The 22,592-nt window shown below is 41.2% G+C and overlaps 1 protein-coding gene across 7 annotated transcripts in view; it reads left to right on the top strand.

Annotated features, from left to right (window-relative positions):
* The window catches only part of GPM6B (glycoprotein M6B), a 192,463-nt gene that overhangs the window by 142,722 nt on the left and 27,149 nt on the right, over positions 1-22,592 (top strand). For 4 of the 7 annotated variants that reach the window (XM_081277077.1, XM_081277081.1, XM_081277076.1 and 1 more), the window contains 6 exons: positions 6,494-6,680; positions 8,483-8,639; positions 13,244-13,415; positions 15,773-15,846; positions 16,752-16,817; positions 20,237-22,492. In XM_081277077.1, the coding sequence (XP_081133203.1) occupies positions 6,494-6,680; positions 8,483-8,639; positions 13,244-13,415; positions 15,773-15,846; positions 16,752-16,817; positions 20,237-20,386 (806 nt within the window). In that variant the 3' untranslated portion in view covers positions 20,387-22,492. Of the gene's footprint in view, positions 1-6,493; positions 6,681-8,482; positions 8,640-13,243; positions 13,416-15,772; positions 15,847-16,751; positions 16,818-18,710; positions 19,235-20,236; positions 22,493-22,592 lie in introns of those variants that run through there. The other 3 variants (XM_081277078.1, XM_081277082.1, XM_081277079.1) reach the window with 2 other exon arrangements.

Raw genomic sequence — 22,592 nt, 5'->3', positions numbered from 1 at the left:
AGTAGCAAAGAAGGCCTCTGTAGAGGAGTGCAGGGTGTGTGTATGGGGGGATGGAGGGGGGAGAGATGGGGAGAGAGAGGGAGAGGGAGGGAGGAGAGAGAGAGACATTCATTTATTTCCTGGGGAAGAATCTGAGCCCTGTTCCCACTGACCCCCCCCCCCTCCTGCGCCAGCATTAAATCTACAGCCAAGATCACGGACAACTTGGGCAAATCACTTGGCCATTATGAACTCACGGCCATGGCAACGGCCATCCACAAGCCCGAGGACAAAAGGTATCTTATTCTGTTGTTCTGCACAAAAGGTTCTAGGGATGCAGGAGACAAAATGGCTATTGAGAAAGGCAGTGAGGTGTATTTTTTTCTCCCTACTATGTGGTTTATATTTAAACTGTCTTAGGCTAATGCACACTGGAACTTTTGTTTGAATCAAAACCTAAAACTCTGTTTAGCTAGAGACTAGCTAGATGAAGGCTTAAAGCTAAACAGAGGTTTTGGGGTTTGGTGAGAGGTCTTGAGAATTACTCGTAAAATGTGCTAGAAAGCCTGGCATTGATTTTTTTTTTTAACTAGTAGGTCCCAGTGAAGCTAGAATTAGGCAGCCAATATAGATAAGTAAATTGAGTCAGGTCAGATCCAGGAGGCCAATTTGAATGAGTCCAGGAAATTGGAGACTGCCCCCTGAGGGATTGAAATGCCTTCAGAGCCCTTCCTCCACCCTGCTCCAACCTGTTGCTAAGGTAACCTGTCCCCGGAATTGCCCCTCCCTGCAGGGAGCTATAAAGTTGTTAATGTGTCCTTGCAGGGCTCCATCCTGCCCTTCCCCCTTCAGCCCACCTGCTTCCCACCTTTTGGCCATTCCTGGGCCTAGTCACAAAAGCAGGGAGGAGAAAGATAGGGGAAGAGGACAGGAGAACAAAGGAAACCTAAGATATAAAAAGGCAGAACACCTCGCCTCTTGGGATACCAGGATACCAGCTATGGCCCCCTTCTCCCTCTCAGGAGAAGTCTGTTACTCCTTTTTATTTATTATTATTTTTAAAAAATATTTATTTATTTTTTAGGTGTAGATGGACACAACACAATGCCTTATTATTTTTATGTGGTGCTGAGGATCAAACCCGGTCCTGCCCGTGCTAGGCGAGCCTTCTACCGCTGAGCCACAATCCCAGCCCATTTCTCCTTTTTAAATAAACCCTGCTTTATATGCTTGCCTCGGCATGCTTCCCAAACTTCAAACTTCAACATGTGAGGAAGCAGGACTTGTCACAGATAACCGGTGGTGTCAACAGTTATCTAGGGGAAAAAAAAAGTTTCCTTGCCTCTTCTGGTTCATGTTAACCAACGCTGCCATTGCTGGTTTGAAGCTTGGGAAGATTCTGTCTGTGGGTTTGTAAGAATATCCAAGAAAAGCACTGATCTTTCTTGGCTAATATCAACTTCTAATAGTATGATGCTTTGCTGATACTGGACACACTCCCAAACTTAAAAATCATCAGCTTGCCTATGACTTCTTGCACTAGAGACAATCTGAATCGGAGGTCCACTTCCTTTGCATAGGTGCTCCCAGTACCATGCAGGGTGTCTGCTTTCTCAAGTAACTACGTACCTGTTTTCTCAGCCCCTGCATATGCCATGACACTAAAGCTTCTTGGATATGAAAAATCCCAAGGTTAACAGTATTGTTGGCTCTGAAAAAGCACTATAATTGCACTCTTTTTTCAAGACAGCGGAAAACAACTTGGAACATTTGGGTTTTGTTCCTTGCAGTCCCTGGAACTTGTCATTTGATTTGCAAGTGACTAGAGTATTGTGGCCAGACCCAGCAGGCTACCATTTTCTTAGGGAGAAAACATCAAACACCATTGAATGTGAAAGCAGACACTGCAGATGGACTCAGGATATACCCCTGAGGTGGGAAGAAGGCACTGCTAACTAGCAACAGGCTTCTCCAATGTTCCTGTGCACATGGATCCTAGAGGAAAGTACTTATAGTGTAGATGCTAACTCAGCTGGTCGGGGTTGGCCCAAGATTCTGTGTTTCTCACAACCTTCCATTTCTCACAAGCGGATGCTGCTGGCCTCAGGAAAGCACTTTCAATTGATAAGCAGTCCACTGGCATCTCTTTTTGACCAGTGATCATACTTTGAACACCAACCGGTGCTTTTAGATATGGGCTGCAAACCTTTTCTATAAAGAGTTACATAGCAGATGTGTCAGGCTTTGCAAGCATGTGAACTGTCACAACTATGGACAGAAACAGCCAGGTGATTTATAAATGAGTAAGTGCGGCTGTATTCCAATAAAATTTTATTTATGCAAGCAGATCATAGTTTGCTGACCCCTGGTTTTAGAAAAATTCAAGCATTGACGGTGATGGATACTGTGGTGGGTCATTGTTACTCCCTTTCATAGTAAGGGGAAAGTCATTAATTCTCCTGTGGTGATAATGCATTAATCATGGCTTGTCCCTTGATACAGAGTTTGGCCACTGTGGTTGGGATGACATAGTAGGTGAGGTTATGTCTGCCTTTCCTGGCTGGGTTTCTATCTAATAAGTATGAAATAAAACATTACTGTGGACATAAAAGGTAAAAGAACTCCTTTAGGGCTGGGGCTGTAGCTCAGTGGTAGAGCACTTGTCTAGCACATCTGAGGCACTGAGTTCGATCCTCAGCACCAAATATAAATAAATAAATAAAAAGATTAAAAAAAACCCTTTCATCCCCTTCCACATAAATATAAAACTGGCTACATAGTTTGCAGACCTGGTATAATATTCATATGCTCTTATTAAAAAATTAAGAATTTCAAGGTGGCTGTAGCAGAGCATTAGGCCAAGCATGTGGCCCCACAAGACAGTAGAGGGAGCCATTGCAGCCACTACCTCTGCTGTACACATACCTACCTATATTTCAACTTAAATACTGTTTAATGTGAAGGCCCTAATATTGTAGAATCCAGTCGAAGAAAATATTTTGCTTTTTCTTACTGACTTTTTGAGGCAGTTTTGGAATGAGTGTGTACCATGCCCAGTGTTTGGTGATATCTTGCCCACTGTTGATACAGGTGGCATCTAGACTAGCAAAGAAGATGCAGTGGGGAGCAATCATTTATCAGTGGTTGGATATCCACCACCCAGATAATTTCTAAAAATTTTTTAGTTGTAGTTGGACACAATACCTTTATTTATTTTTCTGTGGTGCTGAAAAACATCATAATGCATTTATAGTTCCATTTTCTCCACAATATTCCCCAGCAGTGTTATTTCCTATCAAGTTTTCCCATACTGTGTGCTACCAGCTTCTAGACACACTAGCTGGCAGGGTCTGTAAGAGTTTTATCTGTGCATGTGGATTAAAGATGACCAATATGGTGATTTCAGTTTTGTAGAGGTAAGGGTTCCTCCAGCCACAAATGAAATCATCTTTGAAAACATAAGGAAGTTGGCATCTGCTGAGACAGTGTGATTCATTAAAGTGATTCCCCAACTTCTTGAATCCCTGAATTCCCCTGCTGTTACCAAACTAGATCCACAGCACGGGATATATGGAGTCCCTGGGAGATATAAATTGCAGGGAAACTTTAGCCTTGATCTACTGTTGAATTTGGGACTGGACAGCAGTGTTCTTCTAACCCCACTCATCTTTTTGAACCTGGGAGCAGCTGTGATGTTTCCTTTGAACAAAGGAGAACGTTCTAACCCTTTGGATGAGAAAGCCTTTTGAAGTGGCAACTGTGGATATGGAAGGATGAGTTCTGTTGTTAAAGGGCCAATGTGCTACACCAGCACACCTAACCCTAACTGAATGATGAGAAAGGATGTGGGTTTATTAAAAATATATATACAGCAAAAATATCCAGAAATTAGTGGACGTTTGTCAGGTAATGTCACTGTCACATTAGTTATTTAAGTATTTTGCATATATATCTTTCAATAGAAAGCTTTTCCTCCTTCCTCCTCCAGTGTGAGTTATTTGCTTCTGTCCTTTTCTCTCCTCCCCTGACTCTCCAGTGGTCTGTATCCTGGTCGTCATTAATCATGCTATATACTATGAATTTGTTCCTTGTCTGCTGACCGCATTAGATTGATCTTGAAGGCAAAGACATCTTATTTCAGATGTGTATCCCTTGGTGCTAAGCAGCGTTTGGCACCCACCCAGTAGGTCTTCAAAAGTACTCAAGTAATGAAATCCAAAGTAAAACCTGGTTATGATCCAATTTATGTTATAGAAAATTGAATATATGCCAAATCGAAATGTCTTTTTTTTTTTTTGGTACTGAGGATTGAACTCAGGGGTACTCAACCACTGAGCCACATCCCAGCTCTATTTTGTATTTTATAGAGAGACAGGATCTCACTGAGTTGCTTGCTGTTGCTGAGACTGGCTTTGAACTTGAGAACCTCCTGCCTCAGCCTCCCAAGCCACTGGGATTACAGGCGTGCTCCACTGTGCCTGGCTCTAAAATGTGTCTTTTAAAGCAGCATTCTGTGATGACGAAACAATTGTTTTGTATCTGCATTGTCCGTCATGGGAGCCACTAGCATAAGTGGCTACTGTACACATGAAACATGGCTAGTGCAACCAAGGACCTGAATATTTCATTTTATTTAATTAAAAATAGTCATGTGCAAGTGGCTACCTTACTGAACAGTACCATCCCAAGGCCACATATCTCTGTCCAAGAAGGACCAGATACAACTGGGTTAGCCAGCAGGCAGGCATTCATCTTGTTCTTATCATCAGAGACTGAGAATGGGGGGACAGTGTGAATGATGACACACATAGAGATTTTTTCTCTTTACATAATGGGGTACATCAAGGCTAAGGATGTTGGTTTTTCTTGGTTTTGAAGCATGGAAAGAATTTGGACTTTAGTTGCATTCTTCTCACCCCAGATCCCAGAAAGTCATATGACAATCCTATATGAATCCTATATGAAGCTCCTATTACTGTTTACAAATCTGAAATGTCTAAAACTCTTTAAGGTACTGACTTGCTAGTGAACCTGAACCATACTGTGTACTGCTCCCCACTTTAACAAGGTTTCATCGATCTATAGAGAGATTGGTCTTCTTGAAAACTGCTGATCATCTTTTGAAATAGAAGGAAACACAAAATTCTTATGATGTCCTGACTCCCCACCCCTGCCCCCCAATGAACTAAAGAGAAAGGTCTATAGTCACTTTCCATGTTGGGTTTCAGCAGATAGTAGTTTCAGATGGGATGCTTATCTACACAGAAAAGTTCATCTCTGGTGTGTTGCACGCACAGGGTTTTCATTTCCTGGATACTCTGAAGACCATTTGGGGGAAGAAAATTTAACTGGCTTGTCCTGAGTAATGAAATTGCTTGATTGCTCTTAAACATAATAATGTGTTTAAAGTTCCATTTCCCCCACAAGCCATTTACTTAAGGGTTTGGCTAATATAAATAGGGATGGGCCATCAGGAGAGATCCTGACATTATGGGAGGCCAACACTGCTGTATTGAAACATAAATGTCTCCAAACTGAAAATGTTACCTTTTTGCCTATCAGAGAGGCCTTTATGGACATCTTGAGCAAGAGTCTCATCTTCTCCATGTTAAGAGTGAAGTTTGGCTCTATCTCATTCATTTCACTTCATGGATGCTCATTTTGTCTTTTTTTTTTTTTCCTCCCCCTCCTTCTGTTCCTTTTCCCCCTTCAAGTACTATCATCCACCAGTTCTGGGTTTTGACTCTGAATGTGTGTCAAGGAAGGGGCAGATGGAAGCTGGGGGAGGGGGAGGAGGATTGTGAATGAGTTGCTTGTGCGAGCTGGGGTGGGGAGCACTTTTTTTTTTAAAAGTTGGGGTAATTTCTGATTCCAACTTGAACGAAATTTGACCCCCTTGAGTGGATCTTGGTGACTTTCTACTTCAGTGAACTAGGTATCCAAATACCTATGACTTTCCCAAAATAATCCTGTTGATATTATTCCAAACCTGGTGACAATATAATTTCTGTATGGGCTTCTTCCAGCTTCCCAAGGGGTCAAGGGCTTGGGGAAGGCCATTGGCTACTACAACAATCTGTGTACTTGAAACCCCAAAAGGCAGTTTTGAAAAAAAAACTGTCACTTTTTCCCCAGAGCTGTGACTTCACTGCTGTTCTCCTTGGTTTTGTTAGTGGAATAAGTGCTCCTCATTGCCACTTGGGCAGGGTCCTTCCAACCCCAGTGAGTCAGAAATCTCTAGAATTGTGATTGTTGATCAGCTAACTGCTCTGCCACTCACTACCCTTCTAGACTCCGAACAAATCAAGTTCTGTTTCCACTTAGAGCCTTGGGGTCTTCACCCAGAGAATGTGAGACCATGGGAACCTCTTCTCTGGTCCTTGGGATGTTGAGATGTTAGCCGTAGAGCCTGAGGGAGATGGAAGAGTAGAAACTTGAGTGCTAATCGGTGGTGGTCTGGAAGACCAGAGGTGTCCCTGCCTATCACAGCTGCCTTTCTCTCCTTTGGGTCCAGGCTGCTTCGAATGCTGCATCAAGTGTCTGGGAGGAGTCCCCTATGCCTCCCTGGTGGCCACCATCCTGTGCTTCTCTGGAGTCGCCTTGTTCTGCGGCTGCGGGCATGTGGCTCTCGCTGGCACGGTGGCCATTCTGGAGCAACACTTCTCCACCAACACCAGTGACCATGCCTTGCTGAGTGAAGTGTAAGTGTCTGCTTCCCTTGCAAAATGTATGTGAGATGTAACTACTTCAACATGTTTTCTGGAAGATACCACATACTCTTCTGAAAGAAAACTGATGCTTTTTAAATTCAAGCTTACTATAGGCAGATAGAATAAAGTCCATGGAAGGGGGGCATATGGGCCCCGGGGTGGGATCTCACCTGGAAACAGCAAGGTAAGCACACAGGGAATTCTACACAGCAATGGACACAGGGCACTGTAACAAAGTGACAGGTCGGTGCTGCTGATCATCTTATCAGAGAGTTGACATTGTTCCTAGGTAACAGATACCATATGGTTTTGTCATAGATGACTGCCATCTTTGGAATGATAGGAGCTCCATGAGGACTAACCCCAACTCTAAGTCCACAGGAGTAACATTTTAATGTTAATTATTCTGGTATAAGAATAAATCCCAGGGCATCCTCCAATGCAGAAAAGGAGATATGCCAAGGATTTAGTCCCAAATCTCTGCCTTCCTGTTCTGGAATAATTTTCAATGGAGTCTTAATAACTCCCAAGCATAGAATCTCATAACTGTCAAGCTCAGCAGCAATATACATGTTACCTTGAAATACATTCTGCCTTTCCCATTCATTTAGCATTTTTGTTTTCTTTCCTTTAATTCCAAAGTTTCAGTGTTTGTCTTGTAAGAAACCTGTCCAGCAGAATGAAAAAAGGGACGGCTAAATTTTTGTAGAATAAAGAAACCATTTTGGAAGAGTTCTTAGGGAATTATCTGTTGATGAATGTCCTCCAAAGAAATGAGCAGGAGTGGGGTGGGTCATAAGGAGGGATCAAACAGGACAAGGGGCTCATTGTGTACTATTGTGCAGAGAAGAAATATTTGCCCAGACTGAACCTGGGAAATGTGTATTGATTTAATTTGCCAGTGATCTCAATCCATGATTCTCAAACTTCCGAGCTTTAAAAAATGCCCAATGCCTCAACAGACCAATCAAGTCATCATCTCTAGGGATGTGATCTAAATCTAAATTTTCTAAAGCTCCTCAGGTGATTACAATGGTGGCCAAAGCTGAGGAACTGTCATTCCAGTCTCTCAGTTTTCACAGGACAAGCTTAGTAGTGAATTAACTTTCTGTAACTTAAGTTTACTCGACGTACTATCACTCGTATACTAAGTATTTCAGTAAAAAAAAAAAACCTGCCCAAGTTCCTCCTTATGGAGGCCTTGAGGGCTGGGGTTGTGGCTCAGTGGTTGAGCGCTTGCCTAGCATGTGTGAGGCACTGAGTTTGATTCTCAGCACCACATATAAATAAATAAATAAAGGTCCATTGACAACTAAAAAATATTAAAAAAAAAAAAAGAATAAAAAGAGGCCTCGAGTGCTGAGTTTTATGAGTAACTAGGTCTGGGTAGGAAGCATTTTGAGATGGTGGAAGGAACATGCTGTCCATTGAGCCTAGGTTCAAATGCGGGCCCTGTCATGTGTATCCTCAGGTAAGTAACTTAACTCTTTAATGCCTATGGCTAAGTTCAAAATTAATCAATCACAGCATGGGACTTGGAAAGTAGTCGGAGATTCTGAGTGGGCCCTGCTCCTGACCAAACGAAATTTCTCCCATGCCTCACCTATAAGCCCATTATGGAAGGCAGGCAGGCCCAGGTTGATGAGGGTGGGCGGAAGTGCCTGCCCAGGATGCCCAACGAGGCTGCTAGGGCCAAAGGAGGCAACTTCACCTCATGTCCTCTCTTCAGAATCAAGAAACAAAATTTCTAGTTGAGAGTGAACTGAATGTTTCAAGATTTCTTCTTTTCCTAGGATACAACTGATGCAGTATGTCATCTATGGAATCGCATCATTTTTCTTCTTGTATGGCATCATTCTGTTGGCAGAAGGCTTTTACACCACCAGTGCAGTGAAAGAACTACACGGGGAGTTTAAAACCACCGCCTGTGGCCGATGCATCAGTGGAATGGTGAGTGCGAACCTTGCTATTCTGGCAAAATTGACCAGCTATCTGAGAGTGGTTGGGGGTTTGTGACACAAATATTGTTCTTCCAATGTAGAGTCAAGAACATGAAAACCTTCAACATGTCATTGGTGATAAATGAAAATTTATGGCTGGTAATGGTAAAATGTTTCCTTTATGAACATGCAGATAAGGGTACTGAAGATTCATGTGGTGTTTCCACTATAGGAGGAGATAACTTTCAGATCAGCCAAGGTTCCCTTTTGTCTTTGAATATGACTGGAGGCCCTAAAGACATACATGTTTTCTGTGTGTGGTGGTTCACGCCTATAATCCCAGTGACTCAGGAGGCTAAGGCAAGAGGATCACAAGTTTGAGGTCGGTCTCAGCAATTTAGTAAGGCCCTGAGCAACTTATACTATCTCAAGATAAAAAATGTAAAGGGCTGGGGATGTAGCCCCACTGGTAGATTTCAATCCCTAATACAAAAAGAACACATGTTCTATGATAAATGTCACGATCCTTCTATTAATATTTATCAAAACAGACTGTACCAAGCACCTAGCTGTACTTCTCTAGTCACTGGTAAGTACAAAGGTTAAAACAGGTTCTTCCTCAAGGAGTTTATTTATAATCTAAAGGGGTACAGGGAAAGGAGGGGGTTAGCCAAGAATGACCTGTGGGCCATATGGGGCCTACTGCCTATTTTTGTATGGTTCAAGCTGAGAAAAATGTTTATATCTTTATTTCATGATATGTGAAAATTACACAAATTCAAGTTTTGGTGAATGTAGTTTTATTGGCACATAACCATGTTTTGTTTGCTTCTGGCTTTTGGCTGCTTTCCTGTTACACAGTGGCAGAGCCAAGTAGCTATAATGGAGACTGTATGAGGCCCCCCAAATCTAGACCGTTTCCTATCTGACTTTTTATACCCTTTGATCTAGAGGACAAATCTTAAAAATAAAATAATAATGGAAAGACAAGGTTAGAAAGTGCCACATCACAAAAGGTAACCTGGTGGTGGTAGTGGGGCTGGGAGGGAAGAAGCCAGTATTGGGTTTCATTTTTGACACGCTGAATTGCATTTGTTTGAAGATAAAATATTTATATTTGAGTTTATAATGGCATGCTTATGTCAAAATGTCTCACAGGCAGTTGGCTATGTTTGTGGCATTTGAAAGAACAGTCAGGTGTAAGAGCATTTTGGGAATCAAGAGAAGCACTAATGCGAAGGAATAAATGTCAGTCTCAGTGTTCAGCCTCCCCTAAGGGAAATACCTGCTGTCACCACAGGGTGACAAGTTCCCTGGTAGGGGGAGCACTGACTGAGGGTGCCACTGTCATGGGTCTGGCTTAAAAGCCTGGGAGAGCCCACTGTTGGTAACAGTCCTCCTGCGGGAGGCACACTAGTTGGGGTGGAATTCTCTGTGATCCAGTAGCATGGGCATGAGGGGTGTGTTGGGTCTGGGACGCAGAATACCTTAAGTTTCAGTGCAGATTCGGGGAGGGCTTTGCACCAGCACAAAGCAGAGGAAATTGACACCGCACACGAGAAATGGGGGAAGAGGAACCAGCATGAACAGGACAGGGAGGTCCAGAAAACAGATGGGGCTCCAGGGAGCCAGTCCTGTGACCAGGCTGGAAGGGAAGGGTCTGTTGGAGGAGGAGGGAAATAATACTGCTTGGGAGGGCCAGGGATCAGATGAGGAAGGGCCTTGAGTGAAATTCAAGGATAGGAATGAAATTGACAAAGACATGGGAGAGGGAGGGTTATGCATAGATCACCAATCTCCCTGTGGAGGGTAGATTTGAGAGAGGAAGGTAAGCAAGAGGGCCGAGCCACTATGGAGATGTGAACTTGGCTCAGGAAGTAGGATGGTGAACAGGGGCAGATGCAAAGACAGGGGAGGTGGGCTCTGGGCTTAGTCGGAGAAGTGAGGAGGAGAGGAGGTAATGAGTGCCCAATCTCTGGCTGTGTGTGTCATTAGAGATGGGGAAAGTAGATTCAACGAGACACATTAGGGCTTGGTGTAACCACCAAGAAACAGGTGGAGTTACCTAATATGTCATGTAGAAGGTTAGGATGGGATTTCTGAGAATGCTCTAGGCCAGGGTGACCAAGAGTTGGTCATTTAAGAGTGGTGGCCATGAACAAGTTGACATCAAGGAGGTTTGTGGAGGGGGACAGTGCTGGGGCACAATGTTGTCTACTGGCTAGGCTAAGGAGAAGGAGCCCTAGCAGGGAACTAAGGAAGAATGGCCAGGGAGGTAAGTATTATCTTGAGTTCAAGAAGGAAGGCCATGGCCAAGGTGATGCTCCCAAAGGGTCCAGATAATTTAATGTAACCTTATGTCCCATCAGAATATCATTCTTCCTTTAAATGCCCCCTTTAAAAATTTGAGCCAACGTCTCAAAAGTTGTGGCAAATGGCACTTGGGCCAGGATCTCTGGAAAAGCCTAGGCAGCCTATCACATTGCTTCAATCTACACATAGGTCCCTGTGCTTCAGCCAGACCTGCTGGTTTTCTGCCTAGGCTCCAAACTTAGGCAGGTTGCCTTCTGCCATCTTGAGCTACTTTGCCTCAGGCTGCTGCTCTCTCCTGTACCACTGTCCTCCAGCAGGGACCCTGCCAAGTCCTTAATATCCCCTAGCACAAGTAAGATAAGGCTATGAACATCAAGTTTACTGCTGGAGACTAAAGATGCAGCCCCTCCCAGTCCTGCCTGTCTCTGTGGTTCCCTCACATCCACAGGTCAGGGACTAACTCCACAATCTGCCTTTCACCCAGACCTGCCCCTTCTATGAGAAATAGGCCCCACAGGGAGTGGAGCATACAACCTAAGCTGCCTGGGGCTGCATGCCAACCTGTAATTTTGTCCTGAGTGACACCATTTGTGAGACCTCAGAATGGCTCTGCTGGGCCTCTTTTGGATCTGTTTGCCTAATCTCCTGTGTGAAAATGCTTGAACAAGAATTACAGCACTTGCAAGGACAAGTCGGTCTCCACAGGGAGTGTAACCGTGTTCTTGCAGGGATGAACCACTCATCTGCTGACTGTTTAGTCCTTTGTTGATCTGAGCATCTCTACTCCCAAATGGGATTCTTGTGACACTTTTTGTTTTTTGTTTTTGGTACCGGTGATTGAACCCAGGGGTGCTTAATCACAGAGCCATATCCCCAGCCCTTTTTGTTTGTTTATTTATTTTTTGAGACAGGGTCTTGCTAAGTTGCTTTAGGGCCTAACATGCTGAGGCTGGCTTTGAACTTGCGATCCTCCTGCTTCAGCCTCAGAAGTTGCTGGGATTACAGGTGTGTGTCTGGCACACTTTGGCTTTTTAAGGTTAGGCTCACAATACAGAGGATAGGGCTGGTAACAGGCACTGAAGCAACAGCTGAAGTCAGAAAGTTGTATGAGGTTGGGGAGACAAATGAACTCTGACCCTGTTCAAGAAGGCCTTGCTCTCCTCAGTCTCTGTGGGAGGCTATCCCAATAGCTCACTGAGGAAGCAGCTCTGCATGCTGGAGGCCACTGTGACAGGAACAGCTCCCAGCAGGGCACTGGCCTTCTCTCTGGAGCCCTGACCTCCTCCAGAAGGAAAGACTCACCAAGACCAAGAATCAACAGTCCCCTTTGAGTCCTTGTGGTGTTATTAGAAAGATTGTAAGGTTTCTTTTTCTTTCCCCTTCAAAAGAAAACTTTAGTCTGAAGCAGCCAGATCCCAGGCACTGGGGAGGAAGATGAAACTGCTGAAATCGGCTTCTTTGAGTATTTTTAGAAATGCAAATGTTTCTGGAACTATAAATGTTTCTGGAACTATACTGAAAAAAGGCCTTGTTTCTGCAGTTTACCGGGCTGACCAACTGGAGGTAGCCCCTTTGAGCCTGATCCCCAGGCCAGCCTCTCACTTTCCAGGTGTTCCCTGCAGTATAAAAAGTTAGGTAGAATCCTCAGGTCTCACCATGAGCTTAAAAAATAACAAAGTAGAACTCGAACCTGCCTACAAGCCCTGTGGGTGCACATTCTGCGAATAGAAATACCATGAGATGTTTGAGGCAGCCTTTCAAAGCTGTCTGAAAATTGGTAGTCAAGACAGGTTATGAAAGTTGAGTACTGCAATTACCCTCTTCCTGGAATTGCCCATGGTGACTTGTGGGTGAGGACCATGAAGCTTTTTTCCTAAACCAATTGCTTTGCTTGTAAAGTTGCTGTGAATCTTAGAAAACTAGAGGAAAATGGGTATCTTATCAAATTCACAAAGAGTGCCTCATGGGAGGCTCTGTCACTAATTAGTTCTGTGACCTTGAATAAGTAAGGTCACCTCTTGGGGTTAAGACAGAGACCTGAAAAAGCCCCCAAGGTGGCTCTGGGGATTACCATTCAAATCCTCTATGTAGGGGAATGGTCAGCTCCAGCTTCCCCTGCTCCCCTACCTTGGCCATTTCTTCTAGCTGCCACAGCAGGGTGTGGTTCCCAGAATGCATCCTGCATCCGTGGCTTCTGTACTGGGTGGGCCCAGTACAGAAGAACTGCACAGTCCTTCCTCTGGGAGATGACCCGCTGGTGCAAAGGATGATTCTTTCTCCTTCCTCTTGTTTTTGGCCTAGTTTGTTTTCCTCACCTATGTGCTTGGAGTGGCCTGGCTGGGCGTGTTTGGTTTCTCGGCAGTGCCTGTGTTTATGTTCTATAACATATGGTCAACTTGTGAAGTCATCAAGTCACCGCAGACCAACGGGACTGCGGGTGTGGAGCAGATCTGCGTGGATGTCCGGCAATATGGTACTTCTTTTTAATTTTCTCCCCCTTAATTTTTTGTCGTCTTGTTGCATATATCTGGACCTTAATTATTATAGAGGCATCCCCTTTACCCATGACCTGTTTCACACATTCATCTATTGAATAGTTTACACTCTTTCCCTTCATATACTGTTTTCTGGATGGAAGCTTTACTGAGGCTTTTAACTTGCTAAAGGATGTCATTCAATAGTTTTATATTTTTAAGTGTTTAGTAAAAGATGTTTTTTAAAAAAAATTTTTTTTAGTTGTAGATGGAGACACAATATCTTTATTTACTTTTATATGGTGCTGGGGATCAAACCCAGTGCAAGGCAAGCACCCTACTACTGAGCCATAATACAAGGCAAGCACCCTACTACTGAGCCACAGCCACAGCCCCAGTAAAAGATGTTTTTAATGCAATATTACTTTATAATGCAATTTAGTCAGACTTCTGTGTATCTACTATAAAATATTTTTCTTTCAGTTTTATAACTGACTTTTTATCTAAAATGATACATACTGTACAATCTAATTAATTTCTATAACCAACTCTTAAAAGTCTTTTTTTAAAATGACTAATTGTTTAAACTTTATCTATACCAAAACACAACATAAATCCAGATGTATTTTTAAATCATCAGTATATATGCTGTGAAAACTGCCTTCAGCTCTCGGAAACTGCTTTAAATGGCTTATTCTCATGAATGGGATCCTCAAAATAGGGAATGAAGGTTGGTTCCTTGTGACAAGCCACAGAAGGGGCCATGGGTTCCTCTGGTCAATTAATTTGAGACTTAACTTTCTGCTGTGAGAGAAGGCAGTATCTCAAGGAAGAAGTCTAATTACTGCTTCTAGCCAGGATGCTAGGAAATCTGTTCCCTGGCAGAAATAAGAAAAGAGATCTTCATTAAAACTGAAGAAGTAACTATCCTTCTAGAGCTTTTCTGGAAACAGATGAATATTTCATTTTTGCTTGTTTTTCTCACGTGTCTTATTCTCAACACCTTGTTTTACAACATAATATGGAAATAACTTAAAACTGCCCATCACACTAACCTCTTCTCACAAAGTCCCATGCCAAACAACACTGTTCTTTATGATGGGTTTAGAAGCAGATCCTGAAGTTGGTTTTTAAAGCATTTGTGGAAAAATATTTACATGTGCATCATTTCCCTCTTCCTTAAAAATAACTTTTCACCACAAATTTTTGGGGGTCGATAATTATATTTTTAAGTCCTCTGTATTTGCCCAGCCAGTTAGCCTTGTAATCACTGGCTTCACCGATAGTTTCCCATCCTTCTAAGGCATGAAGATTTACTATGGGCCATCACAGGGATGGAAGAAATAAGAACTTTTTATGTTTTTTAAATACTCTTTCCTTACCTCCTGGGAGAAGTGTAAATTGAACTGTACTTAATTTTTAAGCACACACTTAAACGCATTAAAGAGGTAAAAGAGCAGTATCTCAAGGGACAACTGTCGCTGTAGAAGGGACTCAGGATTATAAGAGAGACATCACAGAACTAGACTGTTTGTCCCATCCTCTGGGATGAGAGGCACTAGTGGTTTTTTTTTTTTTTTTTTTTAAGTTTCCAATTTGATTTTCAATTTAAAAATATTCCCAACACATATATACAATTTTTTTTTCTGGTGCTGGCGATTAAATCTAGGTTTTGTATATGTAGGCAATTGCTCCACCACTGAGCTACATCCTCAGCCCAGGCGTCCAAAATACACATCCAAAACTTTTTATTAGATTTCAATAAACTTAAAGTTTCCAAGTTTGTACTCTCAATTTTGGCACTTCTCACAGGTGGACCACTAGCCAAGAGCTTGAATAGGCCACACCACAACATTCATATGGAAATTTATCTAATTTATCTAATGTAATGCTTTCTGATGGGTCACCTTGCAGATACAGTTAATAAATTCACTATAGGGAAAACCTAGTTTTGAAACAATCTTTACAAATATCAACTCAAAATTGAACAAAGCACAATTTGTAGGAGGAAAAAACACCAAGCTGTTTAAATCTCTGAGACCAGGTGACTTTGCTCTTGGCCTATTGTCCAAATAGGGCTTACTCTATCCCAAAAAGCCTGTTCTGTAGACAGCAGACACCTCAGCTGTTGCTGAGGAACAGTCTACAATTTTGTTACAATTGGCAGCCAAGTGGTGGGGTCTGTTAAGAACATGAGGTTGGCCGGGGATGTAGCTCCATGGTAGAGGGCATGCTTACCATGTGTGAGGCCCTGAGTTCCATCCCAGCACCCCCCCCCCCAAAAAAAAGCCAAAACAACAAAAACCCACCCAAGGCACTAATTGGCACTAACTTTCTATTGGGATTCACTTTGCAGGTATCATTCCTTGGAATGCTTTCCCAGGAAAAATATGTGGCTCTGCCCTAGAGAACATCTGCAACACAAATGAGGTAAACCTGCCATGGGTTAGGGGGCTCATAGGTGATGGCCTCATAGATTAGACTGAGATAAAGGGTTCTCCCAGCTGTAAAAGGCAGGAGAGATGGTCAACATGCTATCATGGACAGCTCTTTTATGCAGACTCTCTAGTGAACTCTTGTTACCATCACTATTCAATCAGTTTTGGCCTACAAAAATGGTCATTTCATATGTTCCAGCCCATTCCATGAAGGGCCTTAGGAACTGATGAGCTTTTCCTTCTGTCAGTAATTTAGGAGTGATCCCAAATCTACAAATCTGAGAATTGATTCTTCTCTTTCTGGAAATTTTTAAAAAGAATACTTGTCACAGAAAAAATACCAATTAATTTTCATAGAAAATTTTTCCTGAATTTGTGCATATACCAAGTTTTTAATTAGAGTTCACCATTAATCATTTCAGGTTCCTGAACAACTTGCTGTTATTTCCTTATACACTCATCCTTAACTGGAAATATATCATAAGACTTTGGATTTAAATTATCTTGATCCTACAATATTCTTTAGACATGGGCTTGTAATTGTTAATAAAGCAAAATTCTTAAATGCACCAGTGGGAACTTGCATAGTTAAGAAAACACCAATGTGATGTGTTTTTGAAAGACAACGAGTTAAGGGAATAGTCGGCCCCTACCCTAAAATGGATTGGCTCAAAGCAGAGTCTCCTATCCTAACCTTGGCTGCATACTGCAGTCACCAGGGAGCCTTAAAATATACTGATGGCTGAGGCCCAACCCCTAGGTGTTCACATTCAATTGGTGTGGGGTGCAGCCTGGACATCAGAAAGTTTTTAAAGCTTCCCAGGTGATTCCACCCAAAATGGGTGTAGACAATGAAGTCCACAGAAAATGCTTACGCTCTTGCCTGTTCTTTCCTAGTTCTACATGTCCTATCACCTGTTCATTGTGGCCTGTGCTGGAGCTGGCGCCACCGTCATTGCCCTGGTGAGTAAGTGCATCAGGACCACCCTAGTCTAGCTCCCCTCCCCCAAGCCTCTAAATGACAGATTTCCCTTCCAGCTTTTGCCAGCCTACTGAAGCAAAGGATCCTGGCACTCAGCCTTGGGTAAACTTACCTCGTATAAACTTACCTCATGTCTAGTTTATAGGAAGTAGTAGTGGCTGCCTTGGTATTGATTATAAGCGATATAATTTGGACTCTGGAAAGAAGAGAGGGTACCAACACTGGTTGACTGGGCCTAGCATGCTCAATTTAGTACTTAGTATCATGACTTCATTCATGGACAGTTGTTCAAGTGAGGCACTGCCCGTTTCTTTGTAAAGAAATCTTCACTTGCATATGGAAATATGCATGCATATATATATATACAGATGTATACATATATGATTGATCTCATTATAGAACAGAACTTCCACACATATAAAGTCATTTCAAACATTGAAATATTGAATATTGAACCAGGCCCCTAAGGGGGAATATAGAGTAGGGTTGATATAAGCCTCTGGTCATATCTTCACCAACTTGTCAGTACACAACCTTGTTTTGTGTGTTTTAGTGTAAAGACACTTTATTTAATATATATTGTTGCTGGGCGTGGTGACACACGCCTGTAATCCCAGTGGCTTGGGTGGCTGAGGAAGAAGGATTAAGAGTTCGAAGCCAGCCTCAGCAAAAACCGAGGTGTTAAGCAACTCGGTGAGACTCTTTCTCTAAATAAAATCCAAAATAGGGCTGGGGATGTGGCTCAACGGTTGACTGCCCCCGAGTTCAATCCCCGGTACCCCTCCAAAAAAAAAATATATATATATATATATATTGTTGGCTATGAATTCAACATTAATGAATCAACAGCACCACCACTCATGCCTGAATGAAGTCTAACACGCAGATTATCTCTGAGGCACAGCACAGTCTACTTGTGAGCCATCTTAAATGGCAGCGCTTGCTAGACCTTCACAAGGACACTTGCTTACAGTTTGAGCTGAAACAAGGTGGCAGAGTGTCACCTTGTTCAACCTCAGCTCAAATCTTATACTGCTCTGTGCTTGTCCACTGACTAAGGAAGTGCCTCAAGTGCCTATTGTTTTGGTCACAAATAAATTTTAGTCAGCAGGCAAATTTTTAGGAATCTGCTCATAAAAATCAACTGTATAAAACACATAGGCCTTATGCGTGTAATTTTGGGATGCTACCTGGTTTGTGATGTGAAGAAAACCAATTAAGATTGGCAAAGCAGGGGCTGGGGTTGTGGCTCAGCGGTAGAGCACATGTGAGGCCCTGGGTTCGATTCTCAGCACCATATAAAAATAAATAAAATAAAGGTATTGTGTCCAACTACAACTAAAACATAAAGTTAAAAAAAAAAAAAGATTGGTAGAGCAAGGGGAGATCTCAGATGCTCGGAAGTGACTCATTCCCAGTTATTCTAACCATTAAGTCATTCATTCCCATGATATACTACGAAAAGCACAACTTATGAATTCATGGTGGTGACTTATTCTCTTGGCTGAGCAACAGGCAGGAAGAGAACTAATTGCTGCTGAGCAGGCAGTTTTGGAAAGATGAGGGGAAATAAGATGTTGAACTTGATCTTTCTCATGCTGCTGACCCAGCTCTTCATCTTATTATTCTTGAAACACATCCAAGGCTTTTTAATAAGCTTACTGAGGGTAGAGCCAAGGACTTAACATTGTATATGTGTGATGAGAAAAAGTTTGTGTGCTAGATGTGGAAACCATCTGTTGTGATTGGAAGTGGGGCAAAAAGAAACGCCATAGACTATGAGCTGGCATCCATCCCTGCCCAAGCTTAGAAGTGTTGGGACATCGGCCCTCACTGCCTGTATCTTACTGTCCTGTTTTGTTCTCTTCCACCAGCTGATCTACATGATGGCTACCACATATAACTATGCGGTTTTGAAGTTTAAGAGTCGGGAAGATTGCTGCACTAAGTTCTAAATTGCATAAGGCCAATAAGGAGCTTTAGAGAGCTCTACTGTGTAGCGTGAATATCACTGACACTTCAGACTAAAGCAGAGTCTGTTTCTGCAGTTTTGTTACAGTAATTTGTAAATAGCTTCAGTTAACTCATTCGCATGTTAGAATAATATGACTTACTATACATGAATTACAAAATAATGATGTGGCTATTTCCACATTTTGAAAAGCATTCAGTTACTGACATTGGTGAGCATCCTTTCAAAAACTTTCTTGAAAAGAAACGTTGAGCAGTATCTAAGTGAAGTATTAATGCTTTGACATACCTGTATTTTCCGTTACTTATGCTTGCTTGATAACCACTTTCAGTGATGAAAATGCGAACAAGTGCTGAAGATGAAAAGAAATGTTTTAATCTGGATTTTGTTTTGTTACTGTAGAAGATATTTTGCAAATTTTAAATTTGACTTAAAACAACTTTTTATTATCATCTGGTTCACTACCAAATAAATGCCCCCACAAATAAAGCAGATGAAAATTTGAAGAAAAAGGGTGTCACCCATCTGATTTCTCTGAAAAAGGATCTATGAATTATTATTTTTTTTTTTGCATAACACAATCATTCCTTTAGAGCCTACAAAATTGGTAACCTTAAATGGTTGTCCTTTGGTGAGTAGTAACTGTTTCCTCATAGCTAGTTGTCAAATGGCATGTAAGATTTTAATGGGAAGAGAAATTGGGCCTGAATCTGAAGGTCTCAAATATGTTGTGAAGGAAGTAAGAAATACAAGGAAATTGAAATAGATTTATTTTGCAGGAAATATGGGGAAAATGGGAAAGAAGTATGTGCCACATCAATTGTAAAGGATAATGAGGATTTTTACATTTTGTGAAACGAAATAATGGCAGTTATAAAATGAAAAATAGTTTCACTACTAAAAATTTGTTAATTAAGAAACTGCATGCTTTGCTTATATAGTTCTTAATTTCGGTTTTGACATTTAATTTTTCCATGTTAAATATGTAGTTTAATTACTCAAAATAAACATTGTTCACACTTTTAGGTCTTTGGGGGAATTGATTTTTTTTATCCACAGGTGGAAAAGATCTTTGCATTATAGTTAATTAAAATAAACACAACGGGTTTCTGAACTTCTGCATTAGTCTTTACAGTTATCCTCAAAATGGTAAAAAGCACTCTTATGTTTCATTTTTGCTTTTTCTTAACAATAACTTCGGCCATTTTCCCCCCAAGTTCACTATATTTGTGTACTAACTTTTCTTCAGCCTTTTAATATGAAGCCAACTAGTAGAGCATGCTCTGTGTCTGACAGCTCTGCTAGCAGAATGAGTATTAATACCGAATAACCCTTGCCCCTTTACAGTTGAGTCCATCTAATCTGACTAGCAGCTTGCTTTGCCTTCTCACGTGCTCACTAGCCATCATGCTCACCCTTCTTTTCCAGATCCACTTCCTCATGATACTGTCTTCTAACTGGGCTTACTTAAAGGATGCGAGCAAAATGCAGGCTTACCAGGATATCAAAGCAAAGGAAGAACAGGAACTGCAAGATATCCAGTCTCGGTCAAAAGAACAACTCAATTCTTACACATAAAATGTTTGCCAGAGTGTTTCTGCCGACGATTTTACAGCTCTGACAAATCATCAGCTGCTCTGCAGTACAGATGTGTATCCCACCAAACTAATGTAGACGTACCAACATTTCACTGTCTGTCTCAAGCTACTGGGATGTACTCTAGGAAAACCTTTCAGTGGGTAAATCTTTTTCTTTAGGACAAATATTGGAGGTTTCATGTCAGCCATTTTAAAAGGCAACACTTTTGACAAACTGTTCATCCTTTGAAAATTTGTGGCATGTGTGTACTTATTGCTAGAGCAGTTCTATCAAGACAGGCAATGGGAATACATCATACTCCTTGATAGGGACCTATAACATGCCAGCATCAAGGGATGTGACCATAAATTCACACATGCTATCTGCCCTCAAAAAATAAAATCTACATAGGAAATAAAATGGAATTGGTGTAAAGTTCCAGTTGACATTTATTTAACTTGGGCTCAAAGATAATGTGATTCCTATGACTGACTTTAAAAAACAAATTAGCACTCCTCAATTCCAGGACCCATTGATTTCCTCAGCTAATGAGAAACCTATTTTTCAAAAATACTACAAAACGAGAGCTTACAACAATTGTGCTGAACCTAACACAGAAGAAGCTGAATTCTGACTTGGTGACAAGCTTTCCAGAATCAGTTTTATAATTTCATTTACACAATGATAATGACAGTTTTCATTCTTCTTGGGAAATAAGCATCAGCTCTGCCTTAATGAGTATTTGCCTGAAATTTCTAAGAATTTATAAAACCAGAGGCCCCAAACTCCTTCAGAATTTTGTTCCATAAATATTTTTAAGAAGTGTTACCTTATTAAAATGACCACCATTCTAAACCATTTGTAAGTGGTCTGAATGGTGAGTTTACAGTTTCATACCAACTATCAAAAACCTAACTGCAAATTGACCACAGACCTCTAACCTCCTACTTTTATAGACTTGAATACATAATTTAAGTTAGGGTTGGTATTTATTTCATTTCAATTCTTATCTTGGTTTCCTGGAATAATGTTTAATGTTCGGCAAGAAAACTGCTTGAGTTTAAGCCATTTCAAAAGAAATTTGCCTTCTAAGTCATTGTGTTCCAGAACATTAAGTGACTATAGGTACTGGGTTTTAGTGATGGTAAACTTTGTGTTGTTCTTTTTGAAATGATCCATATAGCTGTTGGGTGCATCAGTGCTTTTCAAAGGGGCTGCATACTATAGGGTTAACTATGTATATTCATGTTAAGAGTTAACTTGTGGTTTGGCTGTTTCCTGGATTTAAAAACATACATGTGCAGAAATGTATTCAAATGAAAGGAAGCATACCTTTATCAAGATGCTATTAAAATTGAACATCAAGTATAATATTTCATTTGGATTTTTTTTTTTTTTTTTGGTTCATGCCTAAAAATGCCTATTTGGATTTTTGTTTTTTAAATTGGAAGAAGCTCTCTTCTGTGTAGAACAGTTCCAAAGTAGCTTAGTGTTTTGTTTCCCTGTTGCATGACAGACTTAAATATTTTTTTTTTCCAGCAGTGGAGGTGCTGTTAGAGTCCAGTGTTTTAGAAGAGGCAGTGTCTAAAGCCTAATTTTACTTTTCTAATTCTGGTAGCTATTACCAGGAATTTTTGAAAGTTTTGTTGAAGTAGTCTAATATTTTTTATGTAAAGAGCATTAAATTTTGCTATGTATAAATTTTTGTAACCTAAGTGAATCAATATTTTCTATCAGTGCCAAGGGCTTCCTGTAGTTCTATTCAAGTGTTACAATAAATATTTGTAGATAATAGTCAATACTTGTGTATGCTTATTTTAAAGATCTATTTAGGTGGAAATAGTTGTGATGTACTAAGAGTAATGAAATAAAATTATGGCTTCATTTGCTTGCCTTTTTACCATACATAAATCCTATCTTTCTCTGTCCTCAGTATGGTGTCATTTTTAAATATGCATTATCAAGATTTCATATTTGCATAGAAATCTAAGAATGCTGTTTTATTTCTGACAAAACTCTTCAGCGAGAGCATTTTAAGAAAACATTGGAATCCACTGGGCTATATTTTGCATAAAATGCCACTAGCACTTTATAGAGTTCTATGAATGAAAAGTATAGAATTTTTCTGACTAGCTTCTTCAATAAAATAAATAAAAGCCATCTACTGATAAGATTAACACAAGGCTTACTCTTGGGCAAAGTAGAA

Source organism: Spermophilus citellus (assembly GCF_964194105.1).
Source record: "Spermophilus citellus genome assembly, chromosome: X".
Classification (NCBI taxonomy): domain Eukaryota; kingdom Metazoa; phylum Chordata; class Mammalia; order Rodentia; family Sciuridae; genus Spermophilus; species Spermophilus citellus.
Note: the sequence above shows the minus strand (reverse complement) of the source record. Positions and strands in the feature narration are given on the sequence as shown.